Here is an 18,679-nt window from a genome sequence, read left to right on the forward strand (position 1 = left end):
GCGTTTATGATGCACGACTCCGTGTCATGCGATCGCTCTTATACTCGCGGGATTAGAGTCTCCTGTATTATAGACGCGGAAAACACGCGCTCGATTTCCGCGGGCAATTATCGAATGTGCCAACCTGGCGATACGACGAGCGGTTCATTAATTACGCCTTGTTACCCCGCGTGTGTGTACGTATAATAATGTGGTACTTCGTAGAGAGACGCGCGAAAGCCATTAATATAATCTACAAGCACAATACTATGCCCGTATGTAATACAATAAGTAAAATAAACATAGTACCTGTGGTAAATAATCGAGAGAGGCATGCTCCTGTATGCCGTATGAATTGAACGGACAGTGTTAATAATACGTGTCCGCTGGTTTACGAGGTAAGATCCCCTCGGCATTCGCGGCTTGACAGTCACCGCGTGCAATTGACTAACGATACGAAGCGTCAATACGAAATCGAATAGATAATAAGAGTGGAGGACATGAGCCAGCTTTGAAATTGATAAACAAAACAAAAAAAAAAAAAAAGACAAGAAAATTTAAAAAACGAGATGGAGAAGAAGAAGAAGGAGCATAAAAAGAAAGAAAGAGCATTTCTAGCTGTTCTCGCATCTCCATTCGGTCTTTGTATATTTAATATTTATACAGCGTAGTATACGGACACTCGAGTCCGACGTGCATTCAACATTTTACAGAGAACTCGAGTGACGTCTCACTTACAATTAAGTAATTTACATCCTCCACCGATCTCGAGTTTTGGAATTTTTAAACTTACTCGTCGCCTCCCTCTATTCTCTGCAGCTGGCTGCTCTTCTCCGCGTTCCGTAAGAATGATAAGATTCCGGTCCGGCTGAGTGATCCTCAAGGAAACGGAGAATCGTCGCTAGACTTGACTCCGAAATTACCTCGCACATGCACAACAATCACGAGCGGTCCCAGCCTATAGCTAATTTTGAATTTCCTTTCGCCGTAGATGTGCAGCCGGTCATCGTGACGATAAGTACCCGCGGTATCCGCGTGTGCACGCGGCGGTCTTCAACTGACTTGAATATCGTATATTAATTAGAAAGATTTATGATCCGATCGATGCCTACGTGACACTCTTTGACGGGTTTCACTCCGCCGCCGAGACGCCGCCGTTGCGGGTCAGGGAGCTGCTGCTGCTCGTTGATCACCGTTGCTCCGATCACTCCAAGACCATCCAGGTACTTGCGGTAGCACCAGTACCAGCAGCAGCAGCAGCAGCAGCAGCGAACGCGATGCACGAAACGATACGCAGAGTGCGTGAAAACAAACCCAATAAACGGTGGTTGTGGAGTGCTGGTATATCCACCTGGCCAATCTATGTAAATTAACCAATGGCGAGCAGGGACGACGACTCCACCGTTAACCAGAATATCTTTTGTAACGAATTAAATACCCTGGGCGTAATGCGAGCTTACCGAATTCATCGATGTTATCTGTGGAGTTTTGTAAACATCCTGTAGAGAGCACCATGCCGAGCCACTTAACTATGCCATTTTATCCGTTCCACCGATCGATTATCTTCCAATCGTACGACAACCGAATCGTTCTTTCGGTAAAATGCCAATCGCCGACGGTTTGACGCTACTCTTGGGAAACCTGAACTTTATATTTCACTGATTTTATTCAAAATTCTTTAAAAACGAACACAACGGTATTTGCAATCTCTTCGAACGAAGAATGCCGTGTTAACTGGTGAGAGATACATACCTCGTTAGAGAACGTGGATTTACGTTCGCGTTAAACTTGGTAGCCTTATAGCCTGAGAGTGATTCCAGCAATCAAGGGACTCGGTTGCAGGGAATTGGAGTTGGTAAGCGGCGCGGGTTGCGTCAATTTCCAAAATCGTTCAACTCCGGAGCGGCGTTTATGATTGCAGGTCGGTTGGGCAATCGTGGTATTAATTTGACCCCCGTCAGCATGTTAAATGCTCGTCAGAAACAGCCTCTTAAGTACCTATCTTCAATCAGCAGCATTGTGCCCAACCGTTTAATAACTGTACCCTTCCAAAGGCGAGGCGACGCTTCCAATACAAGATGAAAGATTATAAACAAGTGTATAGTCCGTGGGGGACAAGTTTAGATGTCACCGCATAATGATGAGCCTGGTATGAAATGAAAGAAAAGAATGTGCTTACAACATACCGCCTCTCTTCGTCGTCTCGGTTAACGTCGCGTCCACACGAATTAATGCACCGCGTGTTTTGCTCGGCTTCTTCCCGCTTCTTCTACCGACGAAGGGGCCAAAAATTTAGTCTATCAGGATTCGAAGGCACCTCGCGCATCAGATACACGATCATCGTCCGTTCCTCCCTTTCTAAATTCTGTATAATAGCTGCGGCGACGATCGCTCGGAGTCTGGAATTTAAACGAACAACCGTCAATCCTGCACTTGAACAGGCCTCCGTGCCTCTCAGCTTCTTCCTTTCCCTGTTTGTTCGCCGTCGAAAGATTTATAACCCATTTCATAACGTCGGGCTGAAGGTAATAGCTGCTGTCTTCTACTTACGCAATCGATAAGGATAATTCATTTTTAGACAGACTTTTTTTTACGTAGAAAATTGTTGATTCCACCGATAGTAGCAGCACTCGCCTTTTAATAGACGTTTTATAGGAAACGACGAGCATGAAACTTCTCGCGATTTGCGGATTGAATACCGTCGACGTGACTTGTATTTTTTACACGAATGTTTCGTGTGAACGAAGCCTTACGACAATAATTCCGTACGAGCCAAGGAGAAGAGAAAGATACCTCGTGGTTCGGTTTGTCTCCAAACAGGTGATCACAGATTACGTTGTGGAGGACTGCGTTTATGTTTTATGACAAATGTAATCTTTGCCGTGACAGCTCAATCTGTAGGCCTTCGGGGGTAAATGGTTGTTCCTACTCGAGTACCTACGCGCGCAACCCGATAGATTGAACCCAGCTGTAATGAAAACTCGTTGTGAACATTCGGTAAGGCGTGTTTCACAGGCTCACGGATCTCGCTGACGTTCGCTGACCCTTGCCGATCAGCACGGACGGATAGTGTAAACAAACAATGGAAAAAGAAGCGTAAAAAATGGGAAATAAAGGAGGAAAAAATTGTAAAAAACATCGGGTGGGAAAAAAGAATTCCCTCTCCATTGTTCAAGAATTCCGTATCGCCCACGAGGACTCGGCGATAAATTAGAGGAGCAGCCTTGAACGCTGTAGCGTGAATCCAATTTGTTCTAGGCCGGTATACCGGCCGTATTTCATATTTAACCCGTATTCAACCCGCTTCATGGTGGATCGTCACAATCTACCGCCTAGCCGGCGGAGTTCCGGAGAGCTGAATATACGCATCGTGAATTGTTTGAAATTTCAAAATTTCCATCACAGGCACCGCCTCGAGGGTGTTACCGGTTTTTCGATTAACGCTAATTTTCAACAGGTAAACGGAGCACCGCAAGGGTAACTACTACAGGGAACACCTGGTCCGTCAAGAATGCCGAGCGAGCAGCAACCGCGGATATAGAAGCCTTGTAAACTCGGACGACATCACATAACATCCCGAGAGGTGGAAATACTTGAGCTGAATCAAAGCTCTGTCAAATAATTGAACTACATTCCGGGACAGTTTGATATCTATACCCTGCAAGGCCCCAGAGGCATCGTTACGAAAGCTGTACAACGTCCTTGTGGAATAAATCTTATTCTCATCTACTTCCATGCCGTACGAAATATTGTAACACAACACAATGACTGGAACACACGACCGCTGTCGGGCTGCCGTTATAGCCACTTGCCACGTGATAGACTCATTGTACGATAAAGATAATAGTTATGGTTGTAATATACTGACTCGAGAGAGAGAAGGTTCTTATGTATCTATTAGCAGCCTTTCGAAGACGACGTTTCTGTCAACCGTGTCAAGTCGGTTTAATTGAAAGGTGCGCGGTAGCTAATACAAATAACAAGATAATCTCGCCTCTGACGGCTATCTGTGCGCGATGGGTATTTGGAAAATTTTCGTTCTACAGGTGGAGGAACTCGGTTGTGCTTAACCCTCATTTCCCCGTAGTGAACACCGTCCGAGTATTTTCCTGTGTAAAAATCGATACGCGCCACGTAATCCTGAGATGAAAAAGAGCGATAGTATCGCTATAATTTGTATCCCAAGAGTCGCTATCCGTTCCGCTAACATCCAATCATTTTCGGATTTCCAAATCCTTGACGCGTGTGGTCCAACGATCCCTGGCTCTAATAATCGATTACAATCCGTTCATTACGGAAGTTAGATTGAATATTACCTCGGAGATGATCGCTTCGTGTTATTAGTTGGAATGAGAGAGTCGCAAGTTTGTCGGATCCGCGTACGTCACAACGTGAAACGAGCCCCCTCTTACCTCTGTCGATTTTACGCGATTCGTATACAGTTTTACGTAAGTGGTATCACGGTAATTGCATATCCTCGTACCGTTTCACCTATCGCGAATAATGATTGCCGGCACTTTGAAAGTATGGCCAGGTTTTATTTCTCTCTTCCGATTTCGAGTAGCGGCGAAATTTGCTGCAACCGGTACAAGAGAGGCGCGTGATATTATTGTAACATAAACCGAGCGGGTAATTTGAGCTGCGAGATACAGACGTCGTAGTTTGTTATTTTTCGAAGGAAAGAATTCCTCCGCTTCACGTTTGCAGCGTTACATCGATAAATCGAACCTCTTGAGATTCGGCCGAGTCCAAGCAAAGTTAAGCCCGTCCGATTCTCAGAGATGAGAATTTCTCCCGGTTCGAATTATGACCGGGCAACGCGTAATAAATCATGAGAAAGATATCAGGCATCGGCATTCGGCCGGGAGCCGAACGAAACCTCGGCTACCAGTGCCGCGATGGAAGCTGCCGCATGGAAGCGGCAACCGTACAATTATACAATCATCATATTGATTCTGATTACACGTTCGAGGTGCAAACGTATCGGCAATGCTTGTCGCCTCGGATTCGCCCGCGTTATTCTTCCGCCTCCCTTCGTGCCCTTCGCCCATCGCCAACGCGAGACCCGCCTCGGTACCACGGAGGAGGTTCACCTCTAGGAGGAACCCTCGAGAAATTACATACCTCGCCGTCGAGGGATCTCGCAACTCGGACGAACCGGGGCCTGCAGGGCCTCTTCTCTTCGGTGTTTGACGACGGCCCGCCTCGGAGACTCCCAAAAAGCCAACCACCCACGTGGTTTCACCTAATAACCTTAAAGCCCGGAGCTTTCGAAGCGTGGGCGGCGGTGGAAGTCGTGCAGCCACCCGCAACGACGTAGTCACACGGATGAATTCTGTGACGTCGCGAGGTCTTTAGTTGCGACGGGCATGGATCGGTAGCTAACCGTTGCTTTTTAAACAGACGGATCGATACGGCTCGACTATACGTACAGCTATGCGGTTCGAAGGTCTACAGATGTGGTTTGTAATACGAAGTTCCAATAAGACTACGAAAATCGAAGGGTAAAAAAGAAAAGGACGAGGCACGGAGCAAATCGTTAATAACTCCTAAATCCGTCCGGAAGAGTAAACGATGTAGATACAAGAGCGATAGATTGACAGGAGCGGCAAGCCGCGGCCTGTGCGGAGGCACAGGTAGCTCCACTTTCGTAAGGCTTCGGCTTTCTCGTCTCGTATAACCAGCTATGAATAATTAATAGCATCTCTGTTTCATGGCCCGCGATATGAAATTGGTCTTAAGAGCTTTTCGTGTGGTCCGCGCGTTAAGATCTCGGGAGTCCCGGCTTCACAATATTTTGGAGGCGTGGGGAGGTACCCTGGTTAATTGCGCCCGATCGACGTTAAACGGAACGTACCCCAAAATCCCTATTAATTTGTGCTCTAAGTAGGTTTTTACAATCAAGGCCGGTGGTCCGGCGCACTTTCGTAAAACGAGGAGTCGCCGCCTGAAGTGCGTATCGTTATAACCGGGCCTCTGCATATCGTGCCGCTACGGAATACCCGATCTAACTAATGACCGGTGCGTGTGCGCCGCGCCAGCGCGTGCTTCGACTTCCGTTTCTATCTTTCGATTAATCCGCTCTATAATCTCCTAGCCCCGTTTACCCCCCTACACCGTGCATTTAAATAATATACTTCGTCCGTTTGGGGAGAGAAGCACTGCAGCCGCTCCGCGTGAATCGTGATGGATTCGTAGGTCGGTATGTCTCAATTGACTCCTCGAGGTACGACGGCTGTTGAGGGCACGGTACGAATCCTCAATAGAACCAGTCACTTAGCTTCTATCAATGGTTTTATCATTTTTTACTCCCCCCGAATCCTCGGGGTTCATTTGATGATCCCGCTCCGTCTCTCTCTCTCTCTCTCTCTCTCTCTCCCTCCTTCTCCCTTGGCTTGCGACCGATGTTCGCGCCTGCTAATCACCGACTATCCTCGCTTGTATACGCTCGTGATTAATGATCAACGCGAGAGGATGCACCTCGAGCAACATTAGGAGTAAACCTACCGCCGAGTCTCTCCTATCGATACGCCCTCTCCCGCAACCTTGCGTACAGCGCCGACTCCGCTCTCGACGTCGTAACTTGTCGAGTTTTTCACAGGCAAGAAAGGGTTTTTCTTTTCCCGCGAGTAGATGTACGTTTCGGGCAACGTAAACTTGTCTGAAAAATCGATTTCGTATCCGAGAGCGCCTCTCCATATTTCCCAACGATCGGTTCCTCGCCGCTAGCCTGCAGCCGGCGTACTCTTACCTAATTCCAGGTTTTATCCTCGTCGGGCACGCGTCCGCCTCACCCACACTCCGCATCTCGGGGACTCGCCGAGGCTCGAACGATCCTTCATTAGCATCAATTGCCGCGTGGGAGATTGTTTATCTCATTTCCTTCTCGACCATGCGATATTCTCGTTCGCGTCAGAGGCGCCAGGACGCTTCACGGCCATAATTTAACCGGGGTTCGGAGTCTTTCCATATTGCCCTCTTACCTCTCCCCCGTTGAGCTCGACGCGGGCAGGGAGTAACATTAAGTTGTCAGGGACGCCCACGCGATCTTTCCCTGTCCCCGACTCCCCCTTCGGCGGCAGGTTTGCCCCGGAGGAAGGGCCAGGACGCGTCCATCCCCGATAAATCTTGCCTCGTCTAACGCATAATTACGCCGCAATACCCCTGCTTTACTACTACGATTTACAATACATGGTAGAGGAGAAGGAACACCCCCTCTTATCCCCCCGCCCCTCTTACCTCGCTTCACCCCGATTCGTAAATTGTCTATGAAAACGCTACGTACCGGCTTTTCGAACCAGGGTACAACGGGATTCGTAAGACGCGCCACGCGTCGAGACGCCGATTAACTTATCGAATGCGAGAAATCACCGTTCACTGTCCTCGACGGGTTCGTAAATGGCAGTCGACGTGTTTGCGACGATAATTATACGCGTTCTGTTAAAATTGCTGATTAGAACTCTCACACGCCTACAGTCCCGTGGGTGGCGAGGCGCGCGCCAAACGCCGAGTTCGCACCTCTTCGTGACATTATATGCGGTGTCCGTATGTAATAACGTGTGTACGTACCGTTCGCGGTTCAATGTGAGCTTGGCAATCCGCTGGCAAACATAAGTCGGTGAAATGTTTTTCATCTTTCGAATTAGAAATATCGATGCGGAATAATTGTGAAAAGAATATTACAGCCGGCCTCGAGAATCCGATAGAAGAAAAGAAATTTCTTCGCGCGCAAAGGATAAGCAAAAAAAAATAAATAAATAAAATCAATAGGTAAATAAGAAAATAAAACAGGGAGAAGAAAAACGTACGCGAGTTTATACACCTACCCGTATTATATCAACGACGAGTTTGAGTTGTGCCGATACTTGCGGGCTTCTTCGAACTACGATCGGCAAAAATGCAGGAGCGGGTATTTTTGCCACGAAACGATCAGATGGTAGAATTATTAATTAGCGGGTTCTTACTAGCGCTACTTGACTCGCTCGAAATTCGGAGACGATACTTTTCGTTATAAAATTAGCAATTTATTCTCTTCTTTTTCACAGCGATTCCGAGATCTTGGCCAATATCAATTATTTCGCATTTCTTACCGGCCCTCGAACGTTCAGAAACGCCGGCACAATTCCATGTGCATTTCTCTACGTTCCGCCGTGTGTCTTTTTCCAAACCGTCAACCGTGCGGCTCCAATTTATTAGAAGATATCGACAAAGACGGGAATCGCTTTGAGTCCGTCCTCAACTGTTGCTCCGAGTCCAATCGGATCCGATCGTTATGTAAATATCGCTCGTTCTTAGGACGTTAAACACACCGTCGTACATGCATATTCATACACGCGATGTACACAGGCGTAAGGCCCGTGGTCATCAGAGCCTACGCAAAACGACATATACATACACGTTGCCGATGTTGCCCACCGCATACGCTCCGCTGAATAATTAACAAACAAGCGAATAAACAATGAATCGGTATCGTGCGAATGAACCGTAGCCGATGCGGGCCAAATAAATGGCGTGTAAGAAAAAAATATCAGTAAACGAATACAGAAAACAAATCGAACGCCCATGCACGTACATACACAGTGTATAATATTTGCCGCTTTTTGAACCCGCGAAGCATGCAAATCATTTTCACCTGTGCTCGCAGGCATCGAAAGCTCGTCGTTTTGTTTTTTTCAAACCACATTCACGTCGACGTCTGACGGACGTAACTACTCGCATTGTCTTTGAAATTCTTGTACGACGGCGGGGGCGAGGCGGGGCCTTAACGTTTCTCCGCACCTGGATAACGCGTGGGCCCAAACCGCGCATGAGCCCGCGCGATCGAGCGAGTCGCCCCCACATGACGTCACAGCCAGGTATACGAGCGAGAAACTGTATGAACCAAAAGAAAAAAAAAAGGGAATCTCTCGGACGGAGAAAAAATAAAAATAAATAGAAAAGAACAGAAAACGGTGGAGAAAAGTACAGGGAATTAAATGACCCGGGTCTGAACCGGTCCATGCCGGGTCAACAGCACACGCCATCCCCCTAAGGCCCATATGGGTCCAGTCCCGCAGCGTCACACATCGGGTGCTCCTCTGTCGTTATACTTACGGAGGGAATAAAAATCTTTTGCGATATTTGCGTGAACCGATTTTATAACTATAGAAAATATAAACGTGTTTTTTTTTTCTCATTTATATTCCTAGTTTGATTGTCCATTTTTTCTTCTGTCTTCGATCGTTCCATTTACTGATCATTTGCCTAATCATTCCAAATAAAAGCACTATAATTTAATAAATTCATTAGAATTAGTAGTGGTTCGAATTTTTTTTTCTAATACATTTTGTGTTGAACAATGTGAGAAATGCAGTCTGTAGCTTGTGATCCATGGGCAGAAACTGTAGATTGCGTGACGTAGGAAGGTATAACCATAGACTGGTGTAATATGCAAGCTATAAGCTATAAGCTAGTAGGTAGGTATGTATACCTACTGACACGCGACCCACACACGCCGCGCGCGACTCTCTAGAAGTGACGAGCGGGGTGCGAAGGGGGAGAGGAGAAGAGAAGAAAAGAGAAGAGAGGAGAGGAGAGGAGAGGAGAGGAGAAGAAAGAGAGAAAAGATAAGGAAGAAATAAGATACGACACAGCTGATACGCCTCCGTGCTCAAGTTACGTTCAAGGTACACACATGCAGAAACTGTCGATGATGTCATTTCTATTTCAAACCACAACTACCAACTACCTAAGGAAAGTACAAATCCTAGGACGCGATTGAGAGAGCATACTCGCCGTGTAGCTGCAGAGGTGAGGTGAGGTGCCTATGGCTTGCAGTGCTCGTTCGATTAGGTGAATGGGGAGGCCTTGTCTTTTTACTCCGACAGTCTCCGGCAGCGTGTAGGCGAACCTCGCTTATTATGCAGTTGCTTATTTTGAATAATTATTATGTTTTCGTGGCGAAATCGATATCAATACTTTACACGCATTGACGGATCGCGTCGCTCTGTTCGCTGTTTGAAGAGACTATGTCGGATGGGAGATTGACAACTGGCGAGTCGCGCAGCTTAACCCAGAAGTGCAGTGCGGACAATGCGTACAACATTCGGCATTAATCATCTTCCTAAATGCAAACTTTCACCGGTCTCGCGCAAGCTCTAAAGACGTCAGTCGATACCTGCCGCAATATTTACACCCGGCTGCAAATCTGGACCGTAACCGCCCACGCCTGACAATCATTCAGTCCTGCCAACGTCAGCAGTGCTAAAAACAGCAATAAAAAGTTCCATTCATCTCCTGCACCAACCCGCAGCTTTCAGTTGGCTCGCCAAAGGCTGCACCGGCGCAGAATCTCGACGTTGTTATAACTCCCGAGTCAATTTATTGAGGAAGTTAGGAGGGGTGAAGTATTGAATTCATCGCGATGCTTTGTGGGAAGATATACCGACCTAAGGGTTATGGGTTAAGTGGTCCACGACTCTTGCCGATGCTTCGTACTTAGATTCGCGGCTTCGCGTACCTACCGACCGGTGGTCGTGTGGGTGTCGAAGAACACCGGCCATCCGCCCAGGTAATTTACAATAACCTAAGTCAATGCAAAGTGTGGGCTGCGCGGTGGACAGCCGTGATGCGAATTCGATCCGATTTATACGACCACCCCGTGCAGCCGCTAAGCTTCAGCTCCTTAGTTTCGTTCTTCTACTCCTGGGATCCGTTTTGCACGATTTGTCCATCCACCAAGGATCGCTGCGGCTGCGACATTATTCAGGGAAATACCTGCTTTTAACGAACGGGGGGGAAATCCAGTTAATCACCCCGCATTCGCGTCGTTCTCTGATTTGCTGGAAACGTAGTAATTAGCCTTCGTCTTCAGAAAATATGACTCGGCTGCCCGTGTTTGAATCACTTGATTACAGCAACGCGCATTGTTCGCCGTGGACCGCGCGTGTCTTCTCTGGGGGCCTTAAAAAGCCGCTCATGTGTGGATATTGTGCGCTCAAATACAAAGCGGCGGGTCTTCTGGACCTTTGACCCTGCCTCTAATGAGCAGCAAAGCACGGCTATTGTGCCTTGTGTCTGCGTCGTGTGTTTTCTTGCTTGCTTGCAAGCGCCTCCTATTCACCGCGAACCGGCCATTCCCTCTGCCATCCACTTCGCTGCATGCACGGACGGTCGTCTCGCTTTCTTCGCGCAAGAACCAGAAAGCCCCTTGTCCGTTCCCTTGCCTTCTCCTCAATTGATCCTTGCTTCGCGTTTTCGCAAACAGTGCCGACTCTGAGCCATCTACGGAGATGCGACCGTGTGATTATGGGAAACTGCACCGCGTGAACCCCACCTTAATGTCTTTGCAAGTTGTTGTAACAAGCGCTAGACTATCGTGTGGAATGCTTCATTGTTTACGGAGCCTGTTTGTGGATTATCGTCTCTTCACGGGAGTTCATTCATTCGTTCTTTTTTATTACAATCTGGTAAAACTCTGGCGATGAAAGCGTCACTGATTAACCCCGGACTCCAAATACTCCCTAAATCCGGTGAAACCAAAATTTGAACAGCTGTTGACGTGGAATTGCAACGACTCGACTTATTTCTATTCAAAAATGAAACCAGTGGAGGTAGAAACTCGTACGGTAGTTACTGTAAAACACTGAACGTTACCTTTCTTCGGGAGCTTCGTCAGGTGCGACGTTTGAAGCAAACGACAAGCCGTAAGATCGACGAGCGTTCAAAAGTTTGAGCCTAAGCAGAGGTGTCAACGGAAGGCAGGAACGCTTCTTCCTTCTCAATGCGTTCGCAGTAACGCTCACTGGCATAGAAATTTGTATCACGTTCGAGCACAAAACCAACAGTGATTTATTGTTTAAACATCGCGTTCGAAATGATTGATTACCGCGCAGGCTCTGCGTTCTTACCGACCTGGGTCCAACCCAACTCCTAGCTATAGCCTCAGTCCCTGTTACGTCGACGTTACCGCCCGACTATAGTTCTATCAAAGATCCGAAGGTCCTTTCATTCAGGTCACGGCATTTCTTCTCTCTGTCTACCGGATTTTTCCATTGACTACACGCCGACCGCAACTTGTATGATCATGCCTACTCACTCGTACGCAGTCAAACCACGAGCCAACCTTGTCGGTGTATTCTGTGTAAGAAAATGCGAATAAAAGCGCCAAGAGTTGTATTATAATCTTGGAAGACAGCTCTCACGGAAATCACTCCGCGGGTCAAGATCGTCGAAAATCGTAGAAGGCGTGCTTGCCCACGTGTTGGCGAATTCGATAGGAAACGCAAACATGTGTACAATGTTTTGCCGCAATCGCTCTCACTGAGATTAGGTAAAACTTGCGCGCGGTCCTAGGGCCGCGTGCAATGTGACGATGATATCGCTCTTTGAACGGTGAACCCGATGCTTTATGGCCTATCTATCGAAACCAGTGTGGGATTATTTTGCGTTCCGGATGTCGGTCGTTGCGCCAGATTAAAGGCCAGGCGACCCGGGCAAGATCGTCCGAAGATTATGGAGTATTGTTGCGGCTTTAGAACTCGCGTAACGCTACAGCGAGTTCAAAACCGTCCGGGCATAAATTACGCTATCTACGTATCGTAGGCTTCAAACGGACCAGATGATCGGGAATTGGGTTTTGTCTCGAGGTGCCGCGCATTCCACGCTGCCGCGTACCCACGTGGGGGACAGGGATATGTTTATGTGGCGCGTGCCGTAGGAAAGAAAATACGTCAACCCGCCAGCTGCCGGCTCGAAGTCTCGCTGATCGTCAGAAATGTGACACGGAATAATCATCATGAGAAAGTCTCGTTGGCTCGAGGCAGAATTTTTCTGGTACCCCTTGCTACACCACGGCACGGCAGGACAGCCGGGCACAATCGACGATACTCTCACGCCGTCAGGTCACACTGTACAGCGTGTAATATCCAGGCACGAAGCAGGTTTGAGATTTCACCTTAACCCAATAAATGATTAGTGGGCTATAGTCCTCGAGAGCAGAATAGATAGTCAATCAGTATGCATACACGAGCAAGCGGCACTGGTACAGCTGTAAATCACGCGGTGAATCATTCCTTGGTCGATAGCTGGCTAGGTTCGCCGTCTTGACTCGATACCTGGCATACATCTACCCGGTACCATCGATACGTTTTATTACTTATGGTTATAACGCGTGTTGGGACACGATGTTAGGACATGCGGGTACGTCTGGTACAAAAAGTACCGCGGTGCGCCTAATAGCGGCGACGCGATCCTCGCCACCGATACATCATGATCGAAATCTCGTTCGACGAATATTGTAAAAAGTCGGTGATTGGTCGGAGTGGAATTATTACGGGGATCACGTACCGGGCCAACTTCGTCAGTCCCGAGGGATGTTCTTTGACCCTTGATATCTCTGCTGGAAGATCGCGTGAAAATATCTCCACTGTCGTAGTTCCACCGATCATCGTGGACGAGCGAACCGATCCGATATGATCCCGCTGTTGATGTGCAAAAAGAAGGCAACCGTAGAAAAGTTGGCCGTTAAGGTGGCGAGCAGCTTTGTACCGTGTCAGAAGGAAAACAATAATAGAGCCCTGCGGAGAGACCTCGTTTGTAATTGAAAAGAGTAACGAAAAACAAGGTGGACCTGGAACATATTCCGTGAAGAGGCCGAATGCGAAATACATTCCTTGGAATCGCGCAGACATCGGTCCCCCGGCGAAATTCGGGCAGATAAATCTTCGAGGTCCGGTCTGAACCAGGACCGCGGCGCTGGAGGCCGAGTGTATCGATCGGGTTTGTCGCGAGTGGAAAGGAAAGAGGAATATAGCCGGAGGAGAGGAGAATAAGAGAGGACAGGCCGTTCCGAAGCTGAGTCACTCGTCACCGCCTCGGCAGCCGCGAAAAACTCCGGTGCACTTCGGGAATGTCGTTGGCATGTCTGCTCGGGTGTGTTCCCACTGGCTGGTTCGTGACGAGGAAAGGTGGTCTCGGACTTTTTAAAGGAATTACCGAACATCGAACGGTCAATTGTTCCTCCTTGTTCTATGTCTCCGATCAGCCCATCAGCACCGGAGGAGGATGAGAGTCCTCTAGTTTATTTGTTCCGTTTACTCGTTCCCCCGACCGACTATGAACCTTATCCATCCATTCGACTTTCACGAACTGCTCCAAGGTGCGACGCCTCTTTTTGTCACTCTCGTAGTCCTTTCTCTGGTACAATTTCCTTTCCTAACTCAATCCCTCGGCCAGATCGTCTTGCCCAACCGACGGACAGTGGGCATAGGTGTCTCCGGCAACCCGGCTCGTGGAGCATCGACGACGTATCACCGCATCGCGGCAGGTATGCACCGAGGCATTGGCGGCGGTGCCGTGGCACAGAGAGCTGATAAATTCGACAGGAACGAAGAACGGAGTGGCCCGAAAGTCCCGCGGGAGACATCGAGGAACGAGCTCACCCGGAGTTGATCAGGAAGGCTGGGCACGCGTCGGGCCCCGGTCAGAGAATGCCGTCGTAACGAGGTCCACGTCTCTTGCTCTCCTTCTCGTCCCTCCCCCAGCTCCTCCTCCGATCCTCAACTTTTAAGTCTCTACTTTACCAATGTCTGCGGTGATCCTGCAGCGTCTCGATACCCCCGCCGTCATCCCCGTCGGATACTCCTCCCCCCACCGACGGGACGCGACGCTTCCCTCTGTTGCTTTCAACGCCGAGGCGACCCGACTGGACGTTTAAATTAGACAGGGAATTCCATGGAATGCGCGAAAGAAACCGCAACGCTGGATTCCCGAAGGTTTCGATCCGCCGATGTTACCCGCTGAGCTATCGGTCGCTCCTGACCATTAGCCCTTATGGGGAAGAAATTATTTTTAAGGGGCAGGCAATGGAACTTTGAGTATGCCGATGAAATTTTTCAGTGTGATCGAGAACATTATTTTGATTGTCGACCAACTCCACGGACAATTCCATTGTCCACCGTGACCACCGTTATTTCTTGTCAAAGACCAAGGGAAGAAATCCTTCCGAGGATTCGACTCGAATTTGCTTGCCCGATCAGTCCAATGGAAAATGCTCTCTGTTCGAAACTTTCCCCTCTGCTTTATTTTACCTAGATTGAAACACCCGGTCAAAGATCGCTCTTTTTGTGAAACCGTCGCGATGACACACAGTAACGAACATCCCTTTAGTTTCCAATACCTTGTGCTTTCAACGACTGGCGCATGATTGATTTTCTAACGAAGTATTTTTCTCCTCGTATGTTTCAGAGTCTAGCCACAGGTTGGACAGCGGCTCTCCCTTTTGGAGGATTCAACTGGATCAAGACCTCCTCGATACCATCAGTGCCATATACCCCGAGTGGTTTAAGGTAAAACAATTGTTTAAGCTGCACATTTGACTTTCGCAAAACATCTATCGCGAAAATAACAATGGCCCAGAGTCTCGTTGTCGGTATAATTTGGTCCCACTTGGGTGTTCCGCAGGATTACACGAGCAGCAGAGCGACGGGTTCGTCCTCGAGCGGCTCATCGTCACAGCTGACGAACGGTACCACGACGGCAGCCGCTGGTACCACCTCGCAAGAACAACAACAACCCCACAAAACCGCAAAGAACGGTAACAAATCCAAGTCAAAGAATAAGAAGACGGAAGGAGTTAAGGAAAAAGACAAGGACGCTAAAGTAGACAAGAAAGTAAAACGGGACGCCAAAGAGGAGAGGTGAGACTTTACTTTCTCTGACGGGATGATTTCATTTCACGAATCATCCTCTCTTTGTATTAGCAAAATTCCGCGGAGGTAGATGGGTTTTACGGGAAGAAAAAGCCGCGAAGTGAACCTGAGATTTGTTTGTTCGGTGTTAGGGGGGAGCGCTCGGTGGAGGGTGGAAACAATAAGAAGCAACAAAAACAGCTCCACCACCAGCAGCAGCAGGAGCAGGAGAAAATATTGGAAGCAGCGGTGGAAGCGGTGACATCCGCAGCAGGGAAAACAGGACCGTCGGGACCGGGCTGCACGGGGATGGCAGAGGGCAGCCAATCGCCGCCAAAGGCGGAGGTCGACGACTCTCCGCTTCAACACGCCATGGACCGCAACAAGGAGTGTGAGTACCTTCGTCTCTCTCTTTCTTCCTTTCTCTCCGTTCCTGCCTCTGTGTGCGTCGAGACACGCACGTGGCACACAAATGTACGCTTTGATAGCCTATGCACGATCGTTCACTATACGGGATGCTATCCGTTGAAAAGGAGTAGCAGCGCACCTCCACGCAAACCGCTACCGGACTTGTCCCATCTCGTTAGCCATGATCGCGTGGCTTTCCGTTAAAACTGAAATTGACTCGATCGTGTATGCGAAATACATTTGCAGTCTGCCTGCCTATGAATATTCATAAGATCGCGATTTCATTTCTTTGCCACTTAATTAATCACGATCTGGTTGAACTTTCTGCGTAGGTATACACGCGTGCATACCCATCCGATCTTTCTCGCGTCTTTCTGCAAATCAAAAAAATCGTCACGAGACACGAACTGTCTGAAACAGAGCCAACCCTCAGATTTTCTAACTTGTACAGAGTTTGAAAATATACAACAATTTTTTATCGTTTCGTTATTTTTGAAAGACCATCTCGGTATGAATAGGAGTTTTACGGTTTTAAATCACATGTTTTATCAAAGCGGAATCAAAATAATTGACTCGTTAAAAACACATCCCATTCACTAATCCTAATGTGTACCTACTGGAAAATTTGTATAACTGCTCTGAGGTTCGCTTACGCGTTCAATCGAATGCTTCGTTATTACATGTACCGCCATTCATCCTTCCAATCGTTACAAGATTGTTTCTTACCGTGTTGTTATTGTTACTGGCTACCATTTAGCCGCATTAAAGCGGGAAATATCCCCGCGCGTTAGCCAGGCATCACATCAACTGCGCCATAATCCCTGGAATACAAATCGTCCGCGCGTCTATCCTGAATAAACGATACAGTTATAACTTGTAATCACTTTCAAGGCAAGTGCACATTTACGATGCAGTACGTAGCTGCTGCATCGCTTCGGCCGAATGCCCAGGCCTCGTGCGCGTTCGGTAAGCGGGTGCATTGTAATGCGCAACTAATAACGACTCCTAAGCGCCAATAATTGGCGCCATGTTAAAAACAGCGCTCTGTTATTACGCAGCTGTACCCTGGAATTCCGGGGCCTGTTACGAGCCGGTTTAAAGGGATGCATTACTCCGATGCGTTATTAAACTACGGACTCCCGACCCTGGCTCGCTGGTTATATTTAAATTAAATAATCGATTAACTCTCTCTTTATTTTCACGGTAATTAGTTGGACTACAGAAATTGAACGCTTTACGAGTATGTAACTCGACGTTGCAAAAATCAAAAGAGGTTCAGGTATCGTATCTCGTTTATTAAAAGTTTGCACCAAATACATCGTGAAATCGGAAAATATCTTTCGCCTCCTCAAAATCTTCGGAGCATCTGAAGGGCGCATGGCCGAGTACCGATATCTTGTAGATTATTGGGTGGGATCTCCGTGCCTGCTCTCGCTCTCTCATCTCCGTCGATCTCTGCGGGAGGACGTCACGTGCGTGGGCACATGCTACCCTGCCCTGCCCTGCCTTGGTCTGCTTTGCTCTGCTCCGCTACAGCCATGCGCTCGAAGTGGTGGTTATGATATCGCGAAAGCGTAGGAAACGAGAGAGGTGACATCATCGGTATAAATAGACTCCTAACCGTATCTCTCGCGCCCCGGTCGGTCCCTTCTCTTCCCCGATCTCTTAGCTCGTCGATCGGGTTGCCTCGACTCGCCCTGGGCCTCACCTTGCTTTTTCTCCCGCGAACGAAGGCACGGTGCGCGCCCACCTTTGAGGTGCGTGCATGCGTGCGTGCGCTGCACGCCTCCGTGGATCACCGGCGCTCCAACTTCACCCCGTATCGGCGTGCAGGTTAATCCGGGAACGTCGCATCGGGGCCGGTCGACGAGCAAAAAGTTATTGAAGAGAAAAAGAGGGAAAAGTCGAGTGAAATGACGGTAGAAGGGCTGAAGACCCGCTCAGGATCACCGAGCGGTTAATGAGCGATCCGAGGATCGATTTGATCGCGAGACGCGAGGAGTGACGACTATCCGCATCCACCTGACTGCCGGTCAGCTTCGCCGATGTTTTTTGCCCGACACGCTCCCCTGCTTCGCGTCAGGCTTAATTGACAAACGTCAGTTTAGAGCCAAGCCACGCACCGCACTTGCCACTACCATCCAGCCTCTCTCCTACGTCTAAATATCCAGCCATGCAGCTCCTGCAGCAGGCAGGTATTCCCTTCCTCGGCAGAAACGAAAATACGATGAATCGATCGGTCCAGTTGCCTTCCGACGATTCGAAATCCCGTCAATTGTTTACTTCCTGGGTAAACGTATTATCGTTGAATGGCGCGCACCGATCTATGAACGCATTTATGGCGCAGGTCTCTGAATGAAACGCGAGTGATAGCAGCGCAAAGCGCGACTCGTTCCGTTCAATACCGGTGTCTAGGTACATAAATCATACAATGTCGTTGCATATTCATACGGGAGGCGGGCCGTGGGCGAACCGGCCGAGTACGACTCTGCGGAGAGCCGATCGGAAAGTAAAGCAAGCCGATCGTGCAAAACGGTGGGTCTGGGCGAGTCGCGACCTACACGTGTAACACGGTGCGTCACGTATAAGCGGTGTCGAGGTGACCCGGGGCGTAGGAAGGCGTT

At 48.6% G+C, this 18,679-nt stretch overlaps 1 protein-coding gene and 1 long non-coding RNA gene across 4 annotated transcripts in view; both read left to right on the plus strand.

The window, feature by feature from the left end:
- The window catches only part of LOC124184731, a 32,370-nt gene extending 28,664 nt beyond the window's left edge, over positions 1-3,706 (plus strand). Inside the window, exon 4 of one of the 2 annotated variants that reach the window (XR_006871249.1) lies at positions 3,437-3,706. This is a non-coding gene — a long non-coding RNA (uncharacterized LOC124184731). The remainder of the gene's footprint in view (positions 1-3,436) is intronic. The other variant, XR_006871248.1, reaches the window with a different exon arrangement.
- Positions 1-18,679, plus strand: part of LOC124184721 (myocardin-related transcription factor A-like) — a 168,716-nt gene that overhangs the window by 94,805 nt on the left and 55,232 nt on the right. For both annotated transcript variants that reach the window (XM_046574752.1, XM_046574753.1), the window contains exons 2-4: positions 15,205-15,305; positions 15,421-15,656; positions 15,800-16,038. In XM_046574752.1, coding sequence (XP_046430708.1) covers positions 15,205-15,305; positions 15,421-15,656; positions 15,800-16,038 — 576 coding nt within the window. The remainder of the gene's footprint in view (positions 1-15,204; positions 15,306-15,420; positions 15,657-15,799; positions 16,039-18,679) is intronic.

This window comes from Neodiprion fabricii, chromosome 6 (genome assembly GCF_021155785.1).
Source record: "Neodiprion fabricii isolate iyNeoFabr1 chromosome 6, iyNeoFabr1.1, whole genome shotgun sequence".
Taxonomy (NCBI): domain Eukaryota; kingdom Metazoa; phylum Arthropoda; class Insecta; order Hymenoptera; family Diprionidae; genus Neodiprion; species Neodiprion fabricii.